General features: G+C 38.5%; 1 protein-coding gene across 1 annotated transcript in view; it reads right to left on the reverse strand.

The window, feature by feature from the left end:
• The window catches only part of CNTNAP5 (contactin associated protein like 5), a 1,089,942-nt gene that overhangs the window by 319,645 nt on the left and 747,032 nt on the right, over positions 1-23,265 (reverse strand). Inside the window, exon 13 of the mRNA XM_018061606.1 lies at positions 13,651-13,851. Within this exon, the coding sequence (XP_017917095.1) occupies positions 13,651-13,851 (201 nt within the window). The remainder of the gene's footprint in view (positions 1-13,650; positions 13,852-23,265) is intronic.

Below are 23,265 nucleotides of genomic sequence, written 5' to 3' on the forward strand. Positions count from 1 at the left end.
ACACAAAAACAACACATATATTTATATGTATAACTGAATCACTTTGCTGTATAGTAGAAATTAACACAATATTGTAAATTGCTATTCTTGACTTGTTATAACCTTGGGAAAGTTTCCTACCTTCTCTGCACATTCACTGTTACCATATGGAAAGCATGTTCTGAATAGATCAGGTGCATGAAGATGCCAAAAATATTACCTCCTATTAATATATAAATAAATTATCATATTTCACGGCCTTAAGAGTCTCAGAAAAGTCCTTCTCTCTCTCTCTCTCTCTCTTCTTGATTTATTTGTTTTATCAACTCTTCTTACTCCCTGTGATAAGAAAATAATAAGCTGTGACATTCATTTTTAACTCACTTTATGTTGGTTAGTATAGAATTGTCAGGGCAGAAAGGACACTCAGAGAGCATCACATAAAACCTGAGAGGATTAAAGATGGGAGACTTGATGTCTGTAAAATGTAAGTAACTTTCTTGAAGTCACAGAGAGTCTATGGTGGAATCAGAAGAGGACAGCAGCTCCCACCACACAGCCCAGCCCTTCCTATTTTATGAAGCTTCTTTCTACTTATAAGAGTCCCTGAAACAGACTTAGTCAAATGCATGTGTTTCACTGTGCGTCTCCTGATGTAGGATGACTACTAGCAATACTTTTTATTAGTTGGGGAAGAATTTTCTATTCTTTCAACTACTATATATTAAATGTTTACTGGGTACCTATTCTCAGCATTCTGGGGTTAAAAAGGTAAATGAGACAAAGGAGTTCCCTTTTTCATGAAGTTCCCATTCTCCTGACAGAGGTAGACAGTAAACAAACAAATAGGAAGAAAATATCAGGAGGTAATAACCTCTATGCAGAATATGAAAATAAGGTAAAATGAAAAGAACAAGGGGATGGATACTTTAGTATGTGTCACATTTAAGTTAAGTGGGAAGAGGAATGAAGCTTCTGAATATTGAAAAGAGCTAGAACCTCACTATTAAGAGGTGGTGGGGGCAAGTTTTGCAATAAACAGAATAAAGGGAAAGAGGATGAAACTTAATGGACAGATGGGTGAACAGCAGCTGGGTAAGGGTCTCAGCTGGCAGAGCTCTGTTAGCCACTGTGAAGAGTCTGGGGTGTATCACAAGGGCACTGAAAAGAGTCTGAATCCCATTTGTGCAATCTTGTTCTGGAAAGATCATCCCTTTGGCTATGTTGCATGAGATATAAACCATTAGGAAGTTGGGGGTACAGGGAAGGGTAGGAAATGAAGCAGAAATTAGATGCAATTGTTTGGTCTGGAGATGATGCTTTAAATTCAGGGAGTAACAGTGGAATCAGAGAGCACAGGCTGGAGGAGAGTCATCTGTGATGGATGAATATGAGTACTGGTTGGGGACCCGAAGGGGAAACATAGGTAGTGGGGAAGGATGACTCGTACGTTGTGCCTTTAAGAAGCTAGATAGATGGTTCATTTCAGTTCAGTTCAGTCGCTCAGTTGTGTCCGACTCTTTGTGACCTCATGAATCGCAGCACGCCAGGCCTCCCTCTCCATCACCAACTCCTGGAGTTCACTCAAACTCATGTTCATTGAGCCGCTGATGCCATCCAACCATCTCATCTTCTGTCATCTCCTTCTCCTTCTGCCCCCAATCGCTGCCAGCATCAGTCTTTTCCAAAGAGTCAACTCTTCACATGAGGTGGCCAAAATATTGGAGTTTCAGCTTCAGCATTAGTCCTTCCAATGAACACCCAGGATTGATTTCCTTTAGAATGGACTGATTGGATCTCCTTGCTGTCCAAGGGGCTCGCAAGAGTCTTCTCCAACACCACAGTTCAAAAGCATCAATTCTTTGGCGCTCAGCTTTCTTCATAGTCCAACTCTCACAGCCATACATGACGACTGGAAAAGCCATTAGCCTTGACGAGACAGACCTTTGTTGGCAAAGTAATGTCTCTGCTTTTCAATATGCTATCTAGGTTGGTCATAACCTTCCTTCCCAGGAGCAAGCGTCTTTTAGTTTAATGGCTGCAGTCACCATCTGCCTTGATTTTGGAGCCCCCTCCACATAAAGTCTGACACTGTTTCCTCTGTTTCCCCATCTATTTCCATTGAAGTGATGGGACCAGATGCCATGATCTTAGTTTTCTAAATGTTGAGTTTTAAGCCAACTTTCTCACTCTCCTCTTTCACTTTCATCAAGAGGCTCTTTAGTTCCTCTTCACTTTCTGCCCTAAGGGTGATGTCATCTGCATATCTAAGGTTATTGATATTTCTCTCGGTTATCTTGATTCCAGCTTGTGCTTCTTCCAGCCCAGCATTTCTCATGATGTACTCTGTATAGAAGTTAAATAAGCAGGGTAACAATATACAGCCTTGGCGTACTCCTTTTCCTATTTGGAACCAATCTGTTGTTCCATGTCCAGTTCTAACTGTTGCTTCCCGACCTGCATATAGGTTTCTCAAGAGGCAGGTCAGGTGGTCTGGTATTCCCATCTCTTGAAGAATTTTCCACAGTGTATTGTGATCCACACAGTCAAAGGCTTTGGCATACTCAATAAAGCAGAAATAAATGTTTTTCTGGAACTCTCTTGCTTTTTCCATGATCCACCGGATGTTGGCAATTTGACCTCTGGTTCCTCTGCCTTTTCTAAAACCAGGTTGAACATCAGGGAGTTCATGGTTCACATATTGCTGAAGCCTGGCTTGGAGAATTTTGAGCATTACTTTACTAGGATGTGAGATGAGTGCAATTGTGCGGTAATTTGAGCATTCTTTGGCATTGCCTTTCTTTGTGATTGGAATGAAAACTGACCTTTTCCAGTCCTATGGCCTGCTGAGTTTTCAAAATTTACTGGCATATTGAGTGCAGCACTTTCACAGCATCATCTTTCAGGATTTGAAATAGCTCACCTGGAATTCCATCACCTCCACTAGCTTTGTTTGTAGTGATGCTTTCTAAGGCCCACTTGACTTCACATTCATAGTACCATTTATTGAATTTGAGAAACGTAAACATGTGAGTGGATTTGAGGGGTTGGTAGAAGAGAGGACATAGATACAACTTCAAAAGTCAACAGTGCTCTTGGATAGGTAAATACCACATGTATAATAAGTAAAATACAGTTTAGAAAATAAGTTTGTCCCGAAGCCAACAGGAGACAAATCTATTTTAATATTTCACCAGGCATATCGTGGGATTCTGAGACCCTCCCCTGGTAGCCAAGGGAGCTAATATTCCCCTTGCTCTTTGGGAAAAGGGACAAAACAGTTGTTAAAACAACAGCAGTATCCTTAATATCTATGCAACTTTCAACATATACTTATTACAATTATAGAGAAGGGAACTGAATCTTACAAAAGCTATGTAACTTGCTTAAGATCTCCCAGCTAATAAGTAGACTTGTTAGCAGAAATGAAGACCTAGTTTCATGATTCCAAAATGTAAGGTCGTTTGGGGTTGCTGCCACTGTACTACATCTTTGGATTAGAAAACATGATCCTTCTTCCTGTAAACACATTTGAGGCAAACTAAGTGAATATGGTCTTTCACGGTGTGAGGAGAAAAACAAAAACTTCACTGAATTCAGGGTCCACATGTTGTGACATGGGTTATCCATATCGACTGTTTAAGTAACTAATAGTCTGAGTGGAAATTCATTTGCAGCCATGTTCAAATCATGTTTTGAATTTACGTGGTAGTTTTTATTTCCCTTAGATACACCCATATTTCTTCTTTCATTAATGTGTATGTCTTCTTTGTAAAATCCACCCACCTCTAATTTTGACTTTATGTCCTTAGTGAAGTACAATGACTAAGTTATTAGAAGATTTAGAAAGGTGGTTTTAGCACACAGACTTGCACTGACTAAAATGCACTGACTTGATTCACATGATGATGTTTTTATATATTTTTTAAGACCTGTGGCAAACTCTTATTAACCTATTTTAGCTATATTACATTAGGGGAGACAAAGGTTCCTAAAAGGGACACATGGAGAGTCAGACACATTTCCAGGCTGAATTAGAATTGATTGATCATTGGCTGGCAGGATATCAGAGTGAAAGAACCTGAACTGAGCTGGAAGGACCTGTGTTTGACTGCTGCTTCTCCTATGCATTTGCTGGGCTTCCTTAAGCCAGTTGACTATCCAAAATTTTGAAGAAGACATAGTAAACATATGTTTTACTTTTAAACATGTGCCTATGCTAACCCTATTACAAGAGGAATCATATTTGCCTCCCTTTGAACAATGACTAGCCTGAGTGACTGCCTTCTAATATTTACACAGTTGTGCAAGAATAGTTTGACTTGCAATACTGGCAAATAAAATGCAATATAGCTTTCACCTGATTTACTCTGCTTATTGGGATGTTGATCCCTGAAAACTACCCATTGTATTATGAGAAAGTCACGCCATCACAGAGAAAGAACATATATTCAGTTAAGATCCCAGCCCAGAGCCAGCATCAACTGATGGAGTGAGCCCCAGTCCTACAGCCAGGTAATGTGGAATGGAGCAGAGACACTACATGCTTCTGGACCCTGTCCCAGCTTCAGATTCATGGGCAAAATGAATGGAGAAAACATCCTCAAATGATGCTACCAACAAGAAATTAATTTCACAACTATACAAATGACTCATAAAAGTCAATATTAAATAAACAAGCCAAACAAAAAACAAATAGGCAGAAGATCTAAATAGACATTTCTCCAAAGAAGACATACAGATGGCCAACAGGCATGTGAAAAACTGTTCAACATCAATAATTATTTAAAATTGCACATCAGAACTACCATGAAGTATCACCTCTCACCAATCAGTAAGGCCATCATCAAAAAGTCAACAAATAATAAATGCTAGAGAGTGTGGGGGGAAAAGGAACCAGTCACTGTAGGGAACAGTATGTAGATTCCTTAGAAACTAAAAATAGAATTACCATATGATCCTGCAGGGGCTTCCCTGATAGCTCAGCTGGTAAAGAATTTGCCTGCAATGCAGGAGACCCTTGTTCAATTCCTGGGCTGGGAAGATCCCCTGGAAAAGGGATAGGCTATCTACTCCAATATTCATGGACTTCTCTGTTGGCTCAGATGATAAAGAATCCACCTGTGGGATTCTGGGCTTGATCCCTGGTTGGGAAGATCCCCTGGAGGAGAGAATCGCAATCAACTCAGTATTTCTGCCTGGAGAATCCCCAAGCACAGAGGAGCTCTGTGGGCTACAGTCCATGGGGTCACAAAGAGTTGAACACAACTGAGCAACTAAGCATAAATGATCTTATAACCCCACTCCTGGGCATATGTCTGGAAATAACTATCATTCGAAAAAACACATGCACCTCAATGCTTATGGCATCATTATTTTGTACTAGACAAGATATGGAAGCAATCTAAGTGTTATTTAACAGATAAATGGATAAAGAGTATCTAGTATATATATACGGGGCTTCCCTGGTGGCTCAGAGGTTAAAGCGCCTGCCTGCAATGCAGGAGACCTGGGTTCGATCCCTGGGTCAGGAATATTCCCTGGAGAAGGAAATGGAAACCCACTCCAGTATTCTTGCCTGGAGAATCCCATGGATGGGGGAGCCTGGTGGGCTACAGTTCAGGGGTTGCAAAGAGTCAGATATGACTGAGCAACAATGAAATACCAGTCAGCCAAAAAAAGAATGGCATAATGCCATTTGTAGCAACATGGATAAATCTAGAGATTACCACACTAAGTGAGGTAAATCAGACAAAGACAAATATCATACAATATTGCTTATATGTGGAATCTGAAAAAAAAGCTACAAATGAATTTACTTACAAAACAGAAATAGACCCACAGACATATTGAACAAATGTATGGTTACCAAATGGAAGCAGAGGAGGGATAAATTAGGAGTTTGGGATGAACAGATACACACTACTATATATAAAACAGATAAACAACAAGGACTTACTGATTAGCACATGGAACTACATTCAATATTTCATAATAACCTATATGGGAAAAGATTCTGAAAAGAATGAATATCTGTATAACAGAATCATTTTGCTATACATCTAAAACTATCAGGATATTGTAATCAACAATATTTCAATTTTAAAAAATTACTGTTGTTTAAACCACTAAGTTTTATGGTGGTTTGTTACATAACAGTTGATAACCAGAACAAAGATAAAACATTTATTTGGATACTTGTATTTTTATATGATTATCTTCTCTTCCTCTTTGAAATGTTTTTATGTTTTTCCCTGGGTGTTATTTTGGAATGTAGATGGAAGTGAAAACTAGAGAGACATGCATTTGAAATGGGTGTCTAACACTTTGTGGCTACAAGAATTTGCATGACCCTCACAGTTTCTTAGAGCTTCCCCTTCCATCAATAAAAATGAAAATAACAACAACTTCATAAGACCATTGAGAGGATTAAATGAAATTACGTTCAAAATACCTGGTGCACAGAAGGAGCTCAGTAGCCAAGAGTCAATGTCATCTTCAGCAGTGGGGATAATCAAAGAGTATGCAATACAGGGACCATGAGTTTCTTTATAGATTAGATTCTTGCTGTATATAAAGTAGAAATAGTTCTTTTTTATTAAAGAGATTTCAAATACTACCCTGGTATTTTGTCTTGCAGATGTTATGGTATAGTTTTGTGGTTTTGATTATATTGCTCCTGTGACAAAAGTTGTTTTTAATGGTATGGTGACAGCCTGGTGTAATGAAAAGACCATGCACTATGGGATCAGTTCTACCCCTGTGTTTTGTGTGCAAACGTGCACAAGTGTCTTTGGTTTGTTTCTGCCACCCCTATTATAATCATGGGGGCAGAAACCCTGGCTTTTTCACTGTTTAATTCACACCGGCCAGAAAAGCATGTGGCATATAATGGATAATCAATCAATAAAGGTTACTTAAAAGAAAAGACATTGTCATTATCTGTTAATGGTCTTGTTTGGTATAGATATTGAGGACAAAGAGTTTTCAGTTTAGCAAACACCAGAGCACCTTGTAGTGCTATTTTTTTTTATATATATCAGTTGTTTGATTTTTGGGCCTCATCATTGCTTACTTAGATTTCTAAACCTAAATGTTAGTTTTGTACACACTGAAAGTTGAATACTACAAATGGTCATGAGGGTTTCTATACACAAGTGCATTTACAGATCTATTTGGACATATAAAGATTATATAATGAGTATACATAGGGTTTCCTAGGTGACTAGATGGTAAAGAATCCACCTGTCAAGTAGAAGATGCAGGTTCGATCCCTCGGTAGGGAAAATCTCCAGAGAAGGAAATGGCAACCCACTCCAGTATTCTTCCTGGGAAATCCCATGGACAGAGTCTGGTGGGCTACCTTCCATGGGGTCACAAAGAGTTGGAGATGATTTAATGACTAAACAGCAGCAGCAAATAGAGTATAAATAATGCATATTTTAAATACATATTATAGTGTGTATATCCGGCAGGAGGGCATGGCAACCCACTCCAAAATTCTTGCCTGGAGAATCCCCATGGACAGAGGAGCCTGGCGGGCTATAGTCCATGGGGCCACAAAGAGTTGACTGAGCAACTAAGCACACTATACATACACACACACTATACATACACATATAGTGTGTGTGTATGTATATAGTAATATATAGATAGTCTAAATTACATACTATGTGTTATATATATGGCCAGCTACCTGTAGGTTCACTAAAATATCATTAATTAAGGGAAATTTGAGAATTTAAAGTAGTATAAGGAAAGTAGGATTTTATTACCTTCAAAGTCATGGGAACATTACTAGCCATAACAATTGACTTCAGGTGGAAACCCCTCATGAAATGCCTACATGAATTAATGAGTAAGTACCTATTCCTAGGAGAGAAGTAGGGGTTCTGAGGTGCTATCAGGCACCCCATCATTAGTTCTTCTGATGAACTTAAACAATCCTCACCACAGACTTGTTTGCAAGACTGATTTGCTTGAGGTCAAGCTGTCCTATAGATATTAGATTTCAAAGTAATGGGGTCTGAATGTCCAATGATTTTATGTGTATCATGACTGACTTCTCATCTCTGCCTTAGTGAGCTCACAGCTTTATTGGGAAAGGTATTCCCAAATAGGCTTTCTGTACACAGAGTGCTAAGTGCAAAAACATACATACCACCTAGATACTTACACTGATGAGTGAATTCAAGGTGAGGATTCTAGACACCATGGAGATGATTAGAAAAAAGGGTGGGGGACAGATGGGACTCTCAGTCCCCAATGCCTGCAGGGGCCCTCGCCACCCCAGGAGGTCTCCTTCCTATGCCCCTCTCAATCTTGTCCTCCTTCTAGGCTGGCAGATTGTGGGTTATGGAGCAAATTGGTCATGTGATTAAAGCGCTTCCTCAATAACTTTTTCCTCTATTCTCTGTGTGCATCCAGAACTGGATCCTTTTTCATTTCATATGCTTATCACATGATACCTTCAGATCTGGCCTCAGGCAAAATTCCTATGGAAGTGCTGACCTTAAGAAAATGCCTGAGCTCAGCCAGCACAGCCCTTGTCCCAGGGCACAAATGGCCACCTCCTAGCCCTGTGGCAGGGCGCTGCTGGGCACCGGCTGACTGAGTAATGCTGTCTTTGAAACTTCTCTGTAGCACAACATCTCAGCCTTGCATCAAGCTGTAGTAAGTAGCAAGCAGATACAACTACAAAGATGTGTGGGAATAACACAGACACTTTTCTCATGGAGCCCAGTGGTTTGCAATTCTTGTCCATTGCAGAGTTTCTAGTACAAACTTTCAGTTAAAGAGACAGATGACACATTTCACTGGCTGGCACTTATCAGCAGCTCTGGGGGAGAATATCAGAAGAAACTGTCAGAAAATGAGTGTCATGGTTCAGTCACTAACTAAATGAAAAAGACACAGTGCTGAACCAGGCCTGACCTTATCCTGCTTGTCTTTCTCCTCTTTCTGCTTCCATTGCCACTAGAAGCACAGAACCAGAGCCAGAGGCAAGAGCAGACAGAAGGACAGAGGAGACTTTGGTGACAGTGTTTGGGATACACGGAGCCATATGGAGGGGTGTGTGGGCTCTAGAAGCTGCAGCATGTGAGCAAGGACTCTGCCAACCTGTGAAGTTGCCCAGGAATTGCCCTCTTCAATCCACCCTTACAATCCCACAGCCTTAATATACATGGGTCTGGCAGCTGACTCGACTCTCCATCTACATTTTCTTATGAAATAAAGAAAGTTATGCAAACTCACGTATTCCCTGATGACCCGATATCCTTTTAACTTTTGGTTCTTTGAGTTTTGCATGACTATCAGAGATCACATCCTCACTTTCTCCTTTAATTTTGATTGGTATCTAATTTGTTTACAATGTTGTGTTAGTTTCAGGTGTGTAGCAAAGTGATCAGTTATGTATATCGACTCTTTTTCAGATTCTTTCCCATATAAGCCATTGCAGAGTACTACATAGGCCTGTGCTATACAGAAATCCTTATTAGTTACCTATTCTTTGCTTTGCCCTGAGGCAGAGCAGGGTGCAGGTCTGTCCCTTGCCAACTGTATGGCACTGATCAAGCATCCTACCCTCTCTGAGGTTCTGTTTCCTAAAATGCCAGGTAGGATAACAACCCTTACTGAGTAGAACTGTTGTTTGGATTACAGATCATGCTTGTGTAGCTCCCCACAGACATCTTCAAATATGAGAAACACTTAGTCACTGGCAGCCATTTAGAAAGTTACTTATTTTTCTCATCTTGCTGTCTTTCATTTCCTCCTTTTATTATCTATTGTGTATAGTCCGGAGGAGGATCTATAACAAGAAGGAATCCTTCACATTCTTCTCTCATTGATCTGAGTCCACTGTAGCCAAAATGTACAATATCTTATTGCTTCTACTAATCCTGGCTGCCTGTAGTTATCTCCTTCCAATGAGCTATGGGAATCAGACTACATATTTTTTAACTAACCAAAAATATTTAAAATTGTCTTTGATCCTCCTCTGCACTTCTCAGATTGCCAAAGTTGAAGTAAGGTATTAATACCTAGTGCTGGGAGATGGACACCTGAGGTCTCACAGTGATGTTTGGAGTATAAATTGCTATAACTTAGACCCACTGCAGATGTCAAGATGGCAAAAGTCTTCAAAATATGTACATACTTTGGCTTGGTAATGGCTCCTCAAGGAACTTATCCTAAAGATATTATATCTGTGTGCAAAAATGTTTTTGCAGCATGTATAATAATGAAAAAGGAGGAAAATCTAAATGTCAAAAATAGATCTGTTCTGTCCATTGTGATACATCCATATAATGGAAGACTTATTTAAAAAATTATGCTATAAAATCACATTTACTGATACAGAAAGATATATGTGTACTGTGTGTGTAACAAATACAGTAACTAAAACAGTTTTGATGGAGGGCCCTGAATTCAACAGATAAGGGGGATCCTTCCTCAGCTCTTCTAGAGAGCAGGTTGGGGAGGAGATAATGACCTCTAGTCCCTCCTCTGCTCTCTCTATCTCTCCCTAGGGGAAGGGATTTTCATAATAGTTAGGGAAATTAGGTAAATATCCCTGTAGGTGTGTGCCTGTTGGGGACTAAATGTGTGTGTCCCTCCAAAATCCAAATGTTGAAATCCTAACCCCAAATTTGATGGCATCAAGAGGTGGGGACGTCAGAAGGTGATTAGGTCATACCCTCTCTCTAGTATGTGCTCAGGGAATTTATAACAGTTGAGCTAGACAAAAAGCACATGCTATTCACAATATCCAAGGTATGGAAGAAACCTAAATGTCCACTGACGAATGAATGGATAAAAAAGATATGGTTACATATTTATGATGGAATATTACTTAGCCTTTAAAAAGAATGAAATAACGCCATTGTAGCAACATGAATGGAACCTAGAGAGTGTCATACTGAGTGAAATAAGTCAGAGAAAGACAAATACCATATGATATCACTTATACGTGGAATCTAAAATATGATACAAATGAACTTATTTACAAAATAGAAGCAGACTCACAGACATAGAAAACAAACATGGTTATCAAAAGAGAGGGAGTAATAAATTTAGAGTTTGGGATTAAAAGATACACACTACCATATATAAAATAGATAAACAACAAGGACCTATAGTAAAAGGGCTTATTTAGCTATGTACAGTATAGCACAGGGAACTGTACTCAATATTTTAATAACCTACAAGGGGAAAACTATATAAATATATACATATATAACTGAATCACTTTGCTGTACACCTGAAACCAACCCAATTTATAAATCTACTATACTTTGATTTTAAAAAAGAAGCATATACAAGACAATGGTAAAGTCAAACTGATCTCACAGGATGTATATACTAAAGGAACCCCAAAACGTAATTTTAAAAGACACATCTATACCAGTGTTCATAATAGCACTGTCTATAACAGCCAGGCATGGAAGCAAGCTGAATGTCCATGGATAGATGAGTGGATAAAGAAGATGTGGTGCATATGCACAATGGAACATTACTCAGCCATGAAAAGGAACAAACTGGGTCATTTGTAGTGATAAACCTCTCATACAGAGGGAAGTAAATCAGAAAAAGAAAACCAAATATGGATGGTATGGGGGGGTGGGAGGAAAGTCACTGCAAAGCAATTATACTCCAATTAAAAATAAATGAATGAAGGAAATTCCATAGTCAGAATGAACATAATTCCATTTTCCCTAAAGTTCCACCAAACCAATTGTGAGGAAACTAGAAGCAACACAATGAGAAGAAGGTAGCATGGTTTTCTTGACACAGACTCTGCAAAGAGTGCTGAAAATGACATGGCAAGTTTGACAGTCAGGAGAGAAGGAATCTGAACACATACATTGACCCTCTGAGGACTTTGGTGAAAAGGGACACCCAGCAGGGCCTGTCTCTGATCTAATCGACCTTGCGAGCATGGCTGAGTCCACGAAGACTAAAATAACTGATTTTCACAATGATGATCCCAAGTAATCAAGAAAAGGTTACATTTCACATTCAGAATTCTCTGCTTAAGAAGGCAAGGGAGCATGTAATCCATTTGAGAAACATTTTAATTTCAAAGAATTAAAAATTCTTTAAAAACAGTTTGGGTGTTTAAAGGGTTAAGTGATAATTACCTGGAAAAGTCACTTACATAGAACAAGTTCTTCCCTAAAGACACTAGATCAGTGAGGTGGTGGGTAGTTGCATTTAGTTAGGTTTCTAGCACTTCTTCTTCTTTGACATTTCATTGCCTAATTTCCTGAAGCCTTTCAAAATTCCTCACTTTTCAAGGAACATAAAATTCCTTGAGGCTAAAGATTCTGACACCCTTTCTTGGATATTCCACATCCCTGTTATATTGGCCTTTTTTTTTTTTTTTTCCTGCCACAAATGATGAACTGACATTCACAAAAATAACAGACCCCTGAGGCATGCATCAACTTTGACCAAGCCCTCTTGACATTTTGCAAACCCTTTTGAATTATGGTAAGCAATCTTAGAAGCATCTTTTGCAACCTTTTATCAACCATTTGACCTAGAAAATATAAAAGAACAATCAATATATAAATAAAGTTAACATAATTTTTTAAAGCAACCTTTATTTTTTGAAAACAGTAATTTCTCCTTTTAGAAGATGTCTGTTCTCTTCTACCAATCCTGGACTTCAGCTGCAGTATTTACAGCCTCCAACCAACTCTGCTTGCTTCATGCTCGCCTTCACAATTCAAACTGACTCTGGCCAATCTATCCTGTTACTGTTTGTCCTGAATTGTGGTTTTTGCATACTGACAGACTCCCCTGATTTGTCTCAGTTCTAGAGTGAAGGGGAGATTCTGTCAGCAAACAAGGACCCCTGTTCAGTCCCAAATTGTAGGTTTTCCCTCCAGTTTCAGGGCTTGTCCCTATACTCGTGCTTCTAAGTGTACCATTAAATCCGCCTGGTTTGTCTGGTTGTTGAATATAGTATGCAGTGTTAAATACACTGCACCCTTAGAGCTATTTTCCTTTTTATCTTCATTTCAAAAATCTGGACATAAAGCTAGCATGTACTTGAACTCTTGGTGAAAATTAAATGTTAATAAAGTAGCATACCCATTTGAAAAAAAAAAAAAAAAGAGTCGTTTCAATTCAGGCCTGCACTTTTCAGATAACATGAGTACTGTAAACACACAGGATATGCCAGCCTACCCACTGATCTCATTGCCTAATACTGCCCCATTATGCATCCTTTCCCCAAATATAACTCACTGCAGTTTGGTGAATGTGCTGAAATCCTTGATGCTTTCTAATCTGCTGGAGAAACCATTTCCTCCTTCACACTTTCTAAGTCTAGTTCAAGAGTCATTGCTCTCAAGAAAATTTCCATTCTCACCAGTATTGCAAAATGAGTGCTGTTACTGTCCCTTTTTTGAAGATGAGGAGAAAACCTTGAGAGGCTACAGAACCCCCATGAGGTCACGGCCTGGGCACCAGAGAAAGAACTAGTCCATCAAGTGTCTCTCCTGGTGGCATTTTTCTCATTGTACAGGGAACCACCATAGGTGCAGCCCACTGGTTGGCAAACCTTTCTCTACTTGATATTCCAGGGTTGGGGGCCCATGTGTCACACTGTGGTCCCCCTGTGTGACACATGCAAAGGGGCCCAGGAGGGGTGTTTCTTACCTGGTGTGTTGAGCAGGCGAGACCTCTTGCAGTGGTAAGCTACCTCCTGCTCACAGTGCTCGGAGCCATCGATCACTGCTTCCAGCTGCTCCAGGCTGCCTCCATAGTCCAAGGTCATGGAGTAGGGCTTCTCAGGGTTGGCACCTTGCACATGGGTCAATTCTGTGTTGTTGTGCTGCATCAACGTCCAGATCTTGTCCTCTGCCCAGAAAACACAACCCAAGCAAGGTGAAAAGATGATCATGCTTATAGGCCTCCAAAAAGCTGGAAAAATGAAACAGGATTGTGTGAGCAGTGTGATGTTTGGTGGCTGCAGGTGCATCAATTAATTGCCACTTGAGTGCTCTACTCATGATAAGAATTTAACCAGAGAATTTTTGTTTCTCCTAGAGTTCCACCCAGAGGTAGTGTGGGGGTTAATTATCTTAAGACCTAAATTTGTGAAGCCCTTACTCCACAAGTTCTATGCTTAGTGTCCATTATCTCATTGAAAATGGACATGATTTATGAAAAGTCATAAAACAAAAATAGAAACACAAACAGAACAGGAATAAAAGGAAATGAATTCATCAGTTGTGGGAAGGACAATTTGGAAGGGGAAGAACTTAGAAATGAGCTATTTTGTGATCAGAAATAGAATATAACTAAATATGCTCAGAGATGACTATCATGATGATGATATACATAGAATTAAATGGTAATTAAATGAACAAAAATAAATTAATAAATAAATAAAACTGAAATCATCTAAATCAGAAGGAGTTGGTCCTACCATGTTAAAAATGAGAGAAAAGTGAATAAGGAAAACTAGGCAGGTTTTCTAGAATTATATAGTTAGTTAATGACTAAGTGAGAATTGGAACCCAGGATGTCTGACTCCAAAGATACTACTTCCAGACAGTGATACACACTCTTCCTCACAAGAGAAACACTAGCATAGATCATTTTCTCAGAGAACCATAAGTATCACTCTGAAAATAAGACCTATTCACAGAAAGCATGTGTGACATATACATCATAAAAAGGATGAGAATGTGTAATACACACATACATGCAAGGCACTTAACTGAAGCTTGTTATTTATTCTCCATGATACTTCTACTTATCAAAAATATTTTAAGAGTTTTACATTAAAATAGCATGCGGAGATGAGGGCCTAAAGATCAGGGAAGGAGAACATGCTTTGCCTTCTGTTTGTAAGAATGTAAGGTGAAGAGAGGAAAAAAATTTTATTTTTAGAGCTTGGGAGACCCGCACTTGAAAGCTATTCTATGAACAACAAGCTTGGGCAAGTCACTTCACTTTTGGAGGGGCTTAATTTTATCATCAGTTTTAAGACAAGAAGTTATGATGTCACAAGACATTTGGGGATGCATCAGACATTCTGGAATAATAGACTGAAATATTTTCAGCAATCAGACATAGAACTGAATTTCTAACTTGCTCACATATAAAGTGAAAGAGGAAATAGGAGGATTTGAAAAGCTTTTGTCATCTGAGAATCTTGCCCACATAATAACATCATTACTCTTCATAGATGTTCAGAGCTGAAAAAGAACCTTGCCCAGACATCATGTGGCTTCTGTCCTCTCTCTCTCTCACTCCTTTAGTTTCACAAATGAGGAAACCAGAGTCTAGGAAGTAAAGGAATGACCCACAGCATATCTATTAGATGAGAATGGTAAGCATATACACTGCCACTGTAACAAATATTTCTAGTTACAGTATATAACCAGCACTGCTTAGAAGCAAGATGGTGGCAGCTGGCCATGGAAAAGAAAATAATATTAAAAAAAACTGGCAAGCAGTATCCCCGGGTTTTACTTTCTCTCTCTCAATTCTGTATATGAGTTAGGATAAGTAGCTTCATTGCCCTGCACTTCAGTTTCAATATATTAGAAAAAGGAGGAAGAGGAAGTGTGATTTTCACAGTTCCTAAATGAGGAAATATTTATTGCAGCAGAAAATTAAACTCTGCTCAAACATTCTGATTCTTCTTAACACACTTTTCCGAAACCAACCCCCTGATAACCCATACCTCCAATGTTTAATTGAATGACATTTTCTATAAAGTCTAAAAAATTCAGAAGTTTATTGGATTTGGATTTTGAAAGCAAAAATAAGGCTTGATTCATATTGGTAAAAATAATAATGTTACACAAACAATGAACCAGAAATTTCAAAAATGTTGGTGCCAGTACAGACAAATGTCAATAAAATAGCCAAAGAAAGTAGTCATTCAATAATACAACACTGTAGAAGGAGAAATAAAAATTGCCAATTTTGAAATGTCCATGGTACTTACAAGAAACAGAACTCTAATGAGATGCCATGTTACTGTTTCATTCTAAGAATTTTACATACATTATCACCAGTACTCATAACAATCATGACAGATATCAATATAAATATAGGTACAAGTATAGATATTATAAGTATCCATATAGATACAGATATAAGAAACAAAGAGAAAGTAAACTTGTCCCCAATCTCAATGTGTCCACTCTGTCTAACTCCAAAATTGGTCCTCACAGCATCACTAAATTACACAAATTTGGATTTCCTTCTAAATTTACACTGATTTTCATACCTTTATCCATCCAGTGTTCATACACTAATTAAACAATTTGCTTACTCATTTACTCATTAGCTCATTTTTTTCCAAAATCTTACTCTATCTTTGACAAGACGGAGAGGAAAGAGTGGTATCAGAGAGACAATCTTTTATCCCAAAGCCACAAATATCGCAAACCCCTTCTTCTGGGCCCGGAGAGTGAAGTTTTCACGGTTGAACTCTTGGCACTTTTTGATATACGCTATAGACAGAAGACACAAAGGAGCAACTAGGGCTCCAAAAGCTCCCCTCAATTCACTTAACACACATCACAAGCACAGTCTGACCAACAGGAAGAGAGACGATTACTCGAAACCTAGGGTCTCTTAGGTGTTTTCATTTCAAAGACAGCCTTTGTCATCTCATTATTTTTCTCCTGGGTGATAGAAACATAAAGACTAAAAATAAGAAGATTACTGGATGTTATCTTTTTCTCACTTTCTATTTTTTCTCCCACTTTCTAGGTTGCTGTACAGATTAGGCCTTGAACCTGATGAAACATGAAAAGCCAGGGGTCAGTGCCACTCAGAAGAGTCAGCTTTGATGGCTGATGTTCCTGATACATGGAATAAGGTACGGACAGGTAGTTTTAGCTAGGGAAGGTATAGGTGAAAGATCTCAAGCAACATTCATTTTGAATAGGCTTTTAGGGGGATGGAGGGTGATCCATGCATGGACCTACATATACTATAAATAAAACTGGACTCATGAGCTAAATGTTCAAGATGGTAATTTAGTCAGTGGGCAATGGATGGAGCGTGAATTTTGGCCTCAGAAGATCTAGATCTGTGAGTCAGCCTTACACTTATTGGCTAAGCATACTTGGTCAAATGATTACTTTTCTGAAGTTCAGTTTCTTCATCAATTATACTTTGAAAAGCAGCAATGATGCCAACTGTAGAGAAAGATTAAGAGAGGAGATCAGTGTGAGGAACTCTGTTATTAACTAAATAACTAGGTATTTAATAGACATCTGTGTGTACCACTTAGATAAAGATATATGACATCTCCAACTCCAGGAGCTCACAGATACCTGATGCTGATATTAACAAAAGCATTAAAAACAGGAGAAGCTTTGACTGGTCTCTTGTAGTTCCCAGGGTAGCCTGCTTCAAGAAGGTTGTTTCCCAATCCAGAAAGGAAGACCCACAAACACCTAGAGGAGAAACGCACTAAGCTTAACCTTCTCTCTGCAGATCCATGGGAAAAATATACCAGATTCAAAAGTCCCAGAATGGAAAATGCTTCCCCCTGGTAGTCTGTGAACTTGAATTTTCACACAAGGAAACCAAACAGATTTCCCTCTAACTCAAGTAAGTCCAGTTTCATGCAGAGACCAAGGAGGAAATCAGCTAAAAGCTATGATTGGCAGAGCATCATAAAATCCTCCAGGCTCCAAACACCACCCTCAGCTGACTTGCCTCTAGCACCATCCGTCTGCCACATGGCATCCACCCTAACTGCTAGTCTCTAAAAATGCATTTAAGGCTTCAAGGTACCATGAGACAGCCTGGCTTTAGGAACCCACCCATCTGATGAACGTCTATGTTCTACTCTAGTAGGAAGAACTTGGACAAGTTATATACATCTCTAAAGTTTCCTCATTGGTAAACAGTATATTTATATTAATCTTTCCATCCATGATGATGTAATGATGCAGTATTATGTTTTACATGGACATGTAACTGGTTGTCTGGCACACAAAAGAGTGAAAAATCTTTATATTCAAACTTTTCTATGACATTAAAATGAGGACTGGGACTTCAATCCTCAGAAGGTTAAGGGTGGGAAACTCATCCTGCAAAGGAGGTTAGCTAGCAGACTCCTTGTGATATAGCTGCTGCTGTATATAATAAATGATTATTATCTTGTTGAATTACCTTTTCACTCTGAAATAGCCTTCTAGATTTATTTTCTTTTTTTTTAATTTTTTTTTTAGTTTTTTTATTTTTTTAATTTTAAAATCTTTCTTTTTTTCATTTTTCTTTTTTTTTCAGTTTATTTATTTATTTATTTTTTTAATTTTAAAATCTTTAATTCTTACATGCGTTCCCAAACATGAACACCCCTCCCAACTCCCTCCCCATAACATCTCTGTGGGCCATCCCCATGCACCAGCACCAAGCATGCTGTATCCTGCGTCAGACATAGACTGGCGATTTGATTCTTACATGATAGTATACATGTTAGAATGCCATTCTCCCAAATCATCCCACCCTCTCCCTCTCCCTCTCCCTCTGAGTCCAAAAGTCCGTTATACACATCTGTGTCTTTTTTCCTGTCTTGCATACAGGGTCGTCATTGCCATCTTCCTAAATTCCATATATATGTGTTAGTATACTGTATTGGTGTTTGTTTTTTTTTTTTTTCTGGCTTACTTCACTCTGTATAATCGGCTCCAGTTTCATCCATCTCATCAGAACTGATTCAAATGAATTATTTTTAATGGCTGAGTAATACTCCATTGTGTATATGTACCACAGCTTTCTTATCCATTCATCTGCTGATGGACATCTAGGTTGTTTCCATGTCCTAGCTATTATAAACAGTGATGCGATGAACATTGGGGTACATGTGTCTCTTTCAATTCTGGTTTCCTCACTGTGTATGCCCAGCAGTGGGATTGCTGGGTCATATGGTAGTTCTATTTGCAATTTTTAAAGGAATCTCCACACTGTTCTCCATAGTGGCTGTACTAGTTTGCATTCCCACCAACAGTGTAGGAGGGTTCCCTTTGCTCCACACCCTCTCCAGCATTTATTGCTTGCAGACTTTTGGATCGCAGCCATTCTGACTGGTGTGAAGTGGTACCTCATTGTGGTTTTGATTTGCATTTCTCTAATAATGAGTGATGTTGAGCATCTTTTCATGTGTTTGTTAGTCATCCGTATGTCTTCTTTGGAGAAATGTCTATTTAGTTCTTTGGCCCATTTTTTGATTGGGTCGTTTATTTTTCTGGAATTGAGTTGCATAAGTTGCTTGTATATTTTTGAGATGTAGTTGTTTGTCAGTTGCTTCATTTGCTATTATTTTCTCCCATTCAGAAGGCTGTCTTTTCACCTTGCTTATATTTTCCTTTGTTGTGCAGAAGCTTTTAATTTTAATTAGATCCCATTTGTTTATTTTTGCTTTTATTTCCAGAATTATGGGAGGTGGATCATAGAGGATCCTGCTGTGATTTATGTCTGAGAGTGTTTTGCCTATGTTCTCCTCTAGAAGTTTTATAGTTTCTGGTCTTACATTTAGATCTTTAATCCATTTTGAGTTTATTTTTGTGTGCGGGTGTTAGAAAGTGATCTAGTTTCATTTTTTTACAAGTGGTTGACCAGTTTTCCCAGCACCACTTGTTAAAGAGATTGTCTTTACTCCATTGTATATTCTTGCCTCCTTTGTCAAAGATAAGGTGTCCATATGTGTGTGGATTTATCTCTGGGCTTTCTATTTTGTTCCATTGATCTATATGTCTGTCTTTGTGCCAGTACCATACTGTCTTGATGACTGTGGCTTTGTAGTAGAGCCTGAAGTCAGGCAAGTTGATTCCTCCAGTTCCATTCTTCTTTCTCAAGATTGCTTTGGCTATTCGAGGTTTTTTGTATTTCCATACAAATCTTGAAATTATTTGTTCTAGCTCTGTGAAAAATGTGGCTGGTAGCTTGACAGGGATTGCATTGAATTTGTAAATTGCTTTGGGTAGTATACTCATTTTCACTATATTGATTCTTCGGATCCATGAACATGGTATATTTCTCCATCTATTAGTGTCCTCTTTGATTTCTTTCATCAGTGTTTTATAGTTTTCTATATATAGGTCTTTAGTTTCTTTAGGTAGATATATTCCTAAGTATTTTATTCTTTTCGTTGCAATGGTGAATGGAATTGTTTCCTTAATTTCTTTTTCTACTTTCTCATTATTAGTGTATAGGAATGCAAGGGATTTCTGTGTGTTGATTTTATATCCTGCAACTTTACTATATTCATTGATTAGCTCTAGTAATTTTCTGGTGGAGTCTTTAGGGTTTTCCATGTAGAGGATCATGTCATCTGCAAACAGTGAGAGTTTTACTTCTTCTTTTCCAATTTGGATTCCTTTTATTTCTTTTTCTGCTCTGATTGCTGTGGCCAAAATTCCAGAACTATGTTGAATAGTAGCGGTGAAAGTGGACACCCTTGTCTTGTTCCTGACTTTAGGGGAAATCTTTTAATTCTTACATGCATTCATTCCTTGCATTTGAGAAATGTCTACAACAGAATATGTCGTTTAGTCCTCATAAACCCAGAAACCTAGAAAATCATTGCCCTTGATACTACAGTTTGCTACCCAGGTCATTTTCTATTGTTTCTTCCATTGTATTCAGTCCCATGATGATAAACAGAGCCCCTCTTCCTAACTGGCTTAAAGGAATAAAAGTATTGAGTTACTCAAGACAAATTGTCTGCTTAAGAAAGGACTGCATTTGAAGATTTTTGAACTGGTAGAAACTTATTCAATTCACTAAGGATCTTAGTCTAAAATAAGTTATTATGTATTTTAATGTTTATTATCCAATAAATGGCTGGCAAATATTATTTCTAATTTCTGAGATTGCTTTTTAATTTTGTTGACTATTTCTTGTGCTGTGCAGAAGCTCTTTAATCTGATGTAGTCCCACTTACTGATTTTTTGTTTGTTTGTTTGTTTCTTCTGCTTCTGTTGTCAGAGTAAATCAAAAATTATTGTCAGAATGGCAGAGGGATTTCTTCCTTATGTTTCCTTCTAGGTTTTTATGCCATTAGACCTTCTGTTGAAGTTTTTACTCTTTTTCAAGTTAATTTTTGTCTGATTATTTGCCTGTCCAGTTTTCCCACACCATTTGTTGAAGAGATTATCCTTTACTCTTGAGTATTCTTGGCTCCCTTGTCAAATATCAATTGATGCTTTATGTGAGAGCTTATTTCTGGGCTCTCTATTCTGTTCTACTGGCATATGTAGGTATTTTTATGCTAATATATTGTATTGATTACTATAACTTTGGAAAAATGGATAGATGTTGTTTTAAGTGCACAAACTTGTGATTAGCAGATAAATAAGTTCTGGATATCTAATGCACAGCTTAATAATTAGTCAACAGTACTGTATTATAAACTGCAAAGTTGCTAAGACATTAGGTCTTAATCGTTCCCACTAGAAAAAAAGAAAATAATTACGTGACATAATAGAGGTGTTAGCTAAGCATGGTAATCATACTGTAATATATAAATGTATAAAATCAGCACATTGTACATTTTAAAATTATAGAAAGTTATATGGCAATTATATGTAATCACTCACCTAAAGCCAGACTTCCTGGAATGTGAGGTCAGGTGGGCCTTAGGAAGCATCACTATGAACAAAGCTAGTGGAGGTAATGGAATTCCAGGTGAGCTATTTTAAATCCTGAAAGATGATGCTATGAAAGTGCTGCACTCAATATGCCAACAAATTTGGAAAACTCAGCAGTGGCCATAGGACTGGAAAATGTCAGTTTTCATTCCAATCCCAAAGAAAGGCAATGCCAAAGAATGCTCAAACTACTGTACAATTGCACTCATCTCATACACTAGTAAAGTAATGCTCAAAATTCTCCAAGCCAAGCTTCAGCAATACTTGAACCATGAACTTCCGGATGTTCAAGCTGGATTTAGAAAAGGCAGAGGAAGCAGAGATCAAATTACCAACGTCTGCTGGATCATCAGAAAAGCAAGAGAGTTCCAGAAAAACATTTATTTCTGCTTTGTTGACTATGCCAAAGCCTTTGACTGTGTGGATTACAATAAATTGTAAAAAATTCTAAAGAGATGGGAATACCAGACCACCTGACCTGCCTCTTGAGAAGCCTATATGCAGGTCAGGAAGCAACAGTTAGAACTGGACATGGAACAACAGACTGGTTCCAAATAGGAAAAGGAGTACGCCAAGGCTGTATATTGTCACTCTGTTTATTTAACTTATATGCAGAGTACATCATGAGAAATGCTGGGCTGGAGGAAACACAAGCTGGAATCAAGATTGCCAGGAGAAATATCAATAACTTCAGATATGCAGATGACACCACCCTTATGGCAGAAAGTGAAGAAGAACTAAAGAGCCTCTTGATGAAAGTGAAAGAGGAGAGTGAAAAATTTGGCTTAAAGCTCAACATTCAGAAAACTAAGATCATGGCATCTGGTCCCATCCCTTCATGGCAAATAGATGGGGAAACAGTGGAAACAGTGTCAGACTTTATTTTTCTGGGCTCCAAAATCACTGCAGATGGTGAAATTAAAAGACGCTTACTCCTTGGAAGGGAAGTTATGACCAATTTAGACAGCATATTAAAAAGCAGAAACATTATTTTGCCAACAAAGGACCGTCTAGTCAAGGCTATGGTTTTTCCAGTGGTGATGTATGGATGTGAGAGTTGGACTATAAAGAAAGCTGAGCACCGAAGAATTGATGCTTTTGAAGTGTAGTGTTGGAGAAGACTCTTGAGAGTCCCTTGGACTGCAAGGATATCCATCCAGTCCATCCTAAAGGAGATCAGTCCTGGGTGTTCATTGGAAGGACTGATGTTGAAGCTAAAACTCCAATACTTTGGCAGCCTGATTAGAAGAGCTGACTCATTTGAAAAGACCCTGATGCTGGGAAAGATTGAGGGCAAGAGGAGAAGGGGACAACAGAGGATGAGATGGTTGGATGGCATCACCAACTCGATGCACATGGGTTTGGGTAGACTCCAGGAGTTGGTGATGGACAAGGAGGCTTGGCATGCTGCGGTTCATGGGGTCACAAAGAGTTGGTCATGACTGAGCGACTGAACTGTACTGAACTGAAAAAAACAAAATGTTTGCTTTTTAAAAGCAGCACTCACCATAGAACATTAAGCAGAGTTCCCTGTGCTATACAGTAGGTTGTCATTAGTTAACTACTTTATACATATATCAATAGTATGTATATAACTCAATCCCTATCTCATAGCATACACCATTCATCCCATCCCCTATTT

This window comes from Capra hircus, chromosome 2 (assembly GCF_001704415.2).
Source record: "Capra hircus breed San Clemente chromosome 2, ASM170441v1, whole genome shotgun sequence".
Lineage (NCBI taxonomy): Eukaryota > Metazoa > Chordata > Mammalia > Artiodactyla > Bovidae > Capra > Capra hircus.